We start from the raw sequence: 3,021 nt of genomic DNA on the forward strand, positions 1-3,021 counted from the left end.
GAAAACATATTTATCCAAATTTATTAATACCCTAAAAAGGATAAATATCATGAAAAAAGAAATAGATGATTTATTCAGCTGACTACCCACAAATAATACAAATGCAAACGAAAATGCAAAACGGTATGTAAACGGTTCGGTAGAAATCATTAATGAACTATGTAGCGATATTTCTAATATAATCGAACTAAAGAATTATGCTGAAGGCATGATAACCGAATTATAAGAAGTATCTAAGTTAATACGCCCAACTTCTAATGACTCAAAGGATGAGACGCAAATGTTATCAAACGAAACTGATAGCACACATCACGACGATTCACAGAGTGATTAACGTTCAAAGGAAAAAGATGCATATGGAAAAACTCGTCTGGCAGAAGCCGTTATTGTTGGTTTGTCTGTCATTTCCCGAGTTGTCCTATTAAACCGTAAGCATAATCCTGATGAAGAAGAGCAACGTCATTAACACGACTATCATGAAGCATTTGAGGGTAACAACTACTATAATGTGCACGATAAGAAAGAAGTCATCGAAATTTGTTTCAATGACAGCGATTAGCTTCGGTGATGCGTAAAAACGCACGGACACGGACACATGGACAATTTTTATAAATTATGTCCTATATGCATACATTTATTTTTTGTTAAATGAAACCGTTGACGCGTTGTTAACCATAATGGATGTTGTACACCGCATGCTTTCTCTGTATATGCGTTTTGCATGTTCCCAATTAGTGAAAAAAAAAAATCGCGCTAGGCATTCAAATAGTTATTGCTTTGAGAATAGTGTATGCAGTGAGCTATAAAATATATGTGCATACATTTGTAAGATTGCCGTACTTTTAAAAATTTAACTTTTTTTAAACTCCAAAACGATGATTTTTTTTTTAGTGAATTTTTTCATCATTTTTTTTCGGTACACTTTATACAATATTGTTCCGCATTACCACTTTGTATGTACCCAAATATACTACTTATTTTCCGGCGTCCTACGGCTGCTTTCATCAAAAGGATATTTCACTTTTTAGCATATTTATGCTTTCCCCTTGCTAAATATGAATAAAGGTCTATTCTTTTAGTAGTGCCTTAGCACGAATGGCATAATTCGAAACACAAAAACGTTTATAAACCCTGTATTGCCGCATTCCAAAGCTGACACGGGTATATTTAACAAATTGCTATTTATCGGTACTCTTATTTGACCCTTCTTAAACTAAGCACTTCAGTGGTTCCACGTCTCTTTAAGTTATCCAGTTTCCTTATAAATGGTGAAAAAAAGAAAGAGTCATCCCATACACATCAATATATATTAGCACTCACCCTTATTTATTTTTTTGTTTTAAATTATGGAAAATGTCAAAAAAGGATTAGATTCAAAAGGTTTTACAGCCTAAATGGCATAGTACTAAAAACAACTGTAAAAAATTAAAAACTTAATTTTTACACTTATGTGCAGCTTTATTTTAATTTCAAACGCTTTTGTCACGAAAAATAGGCATACATACATCAAGCAAAAACAAAATAGCTATATTACGCATAAGAAACAGAGCGGTAATTTTGTGAAATATTGCTATAAAATTGAACATAAAAAACAACAAGATAAAAGTACAATTTTTACGCAAAACAAAATGTTCTTTATAAGTTTTATTTTTTTCGTATTCTCATTTAGCATTAAGCTATACTATAATATTTGCTGTCTTATAAACATTTCTAACCTATGTAATATTGCCTTTAGGCGGAAATAGTTACATAAAGTCGTTTCATGTAGGTTGATAAGCTATACGCAACCGTTTTCTCTGAGAATTTTCGCTTGATGAATTTTTCTGGGATTTTTCACCAGCCGAATTTTTCTTGTAATTTACGATGGCAGATTTTCTCTGAGGATTTGCATTTCCTGAATTCGATTTATGTGGTGATGATTCTGTGGGAACCTCTTCTAAAAAACTGTTCATATTTTTATACTCTTTTGATGACCTATTTCGGAAGTAAGATCCTAAGGGAGTGAACTAATGTAGGGGAAAAAAAAGTGAAAAGGATAATGTGATTGTTAAATAATAATAAACGCACAAAGTGAAAGCTTTATAAATGTAAAATTATCCTGTCGTAAAATATAATTCCTTTTTACCTTAAAATAAAGGAATAAAAGAATAAATATTCCAAAGCCTAAAGCACATGACACACTAATACGAATATAACTATTGTTTAACATATAGAATACATTATTTTTATTATTTCTCCTAAGAAATGTTATACCTTCTGGAGTTTTATCCGGACGATCATCATCAGCTTTATATGTTAATTTTTCAATAAATTCTGAAAACGCTTTATAAGTTGCCGGTTCCTTATCCTTTAGTTTGTAAGTACCAAAATTCTCCCCCCTTATACTTATTTCATCTCCATGTAACTCATCGCTGTATTTGATAACATCATAAACATTTTCGCCTCCCTTATTAGATTTATAAGGTATTATTCTTGTACCAAACTTCCACCTTATGTTTTCTTTTTCATTTTCAGGGGAAGTTCGTGTGTCCTTTTCTTTTGTGGAATACTCCGTATTTGGATTATTCGCACATGTTCCACTCTCAACTGATTTATCAGTATCTTTAAGAGCATAGCAGACTTTAACGAGACTACACCCGTAATATATACTGTCGTCCTTATCATCCTTATATTTACACTTCATAAAATAAAACGGGATTTGATCATTATCATCGGAGCAACAGGGAACAACTTTATAAGGTTTCAAAGGTCCATAAACATTTTCTGATTTTTCCATTACTTTCTATAATATGTTAATTAGATAAAATAACAAAAGCACTTTGTTATGGATGTTCACTTAAGGATAATGACAAAATATGTCCCATGTCAAGGTTTAGAATTCAGGGTTTAGAGTACAGAGTTTAGGGTTCAGCGTTTAGGGTTTATGTTTTATGATTCATGGTTTAGGTTTTAGGATTTAGGTTTTGGATTTAAGGATTATGTCTTATGTTTTGGTCAACACATTGCGTATTCTGCTAAGCT

At 31.7% G+C, this 3,021-nt stretch overlaps 1 protein-coding gene across 1 annotated transcript; it reads right to left on the minus strand.

Moving 5' to 3' along the window:
* Positions 1–1,760: 1,760 nt before the first annotated feature.
* On the minus strand, positions 1,761–2,776 carry PCYB_002020 (hypothetical protein; the record flags this gene model as incomplete). The annotated part of the gene is made up of 2 exons (XM_004227623.1): positions 1,761–2,006; positions 2,126–2,776. 2 exons carry the CDS (start codon positions 2,774–2,776, stop codon positions 1,761–1,763), a joined length of 897 nt encoding a protein of 298 aa, XP_004227671.1.
* Positions 2,777–3,021: the final 245 nt, after the last annotated feature.

Source organism: Plasmodium cynomolgi (genome assembly GCF_000321355.1).
Source record: "Plasmodium cynomolgi strain B DNA, scaffold: 0069, whole genome shotgun sequence".
Lineage (NCBI taxonomy): Eukaryota > Apicomplexa > Aconoidasida > Haemosporida > Plasmodiidae > Plasmodium > Plasmodium cynomolgi.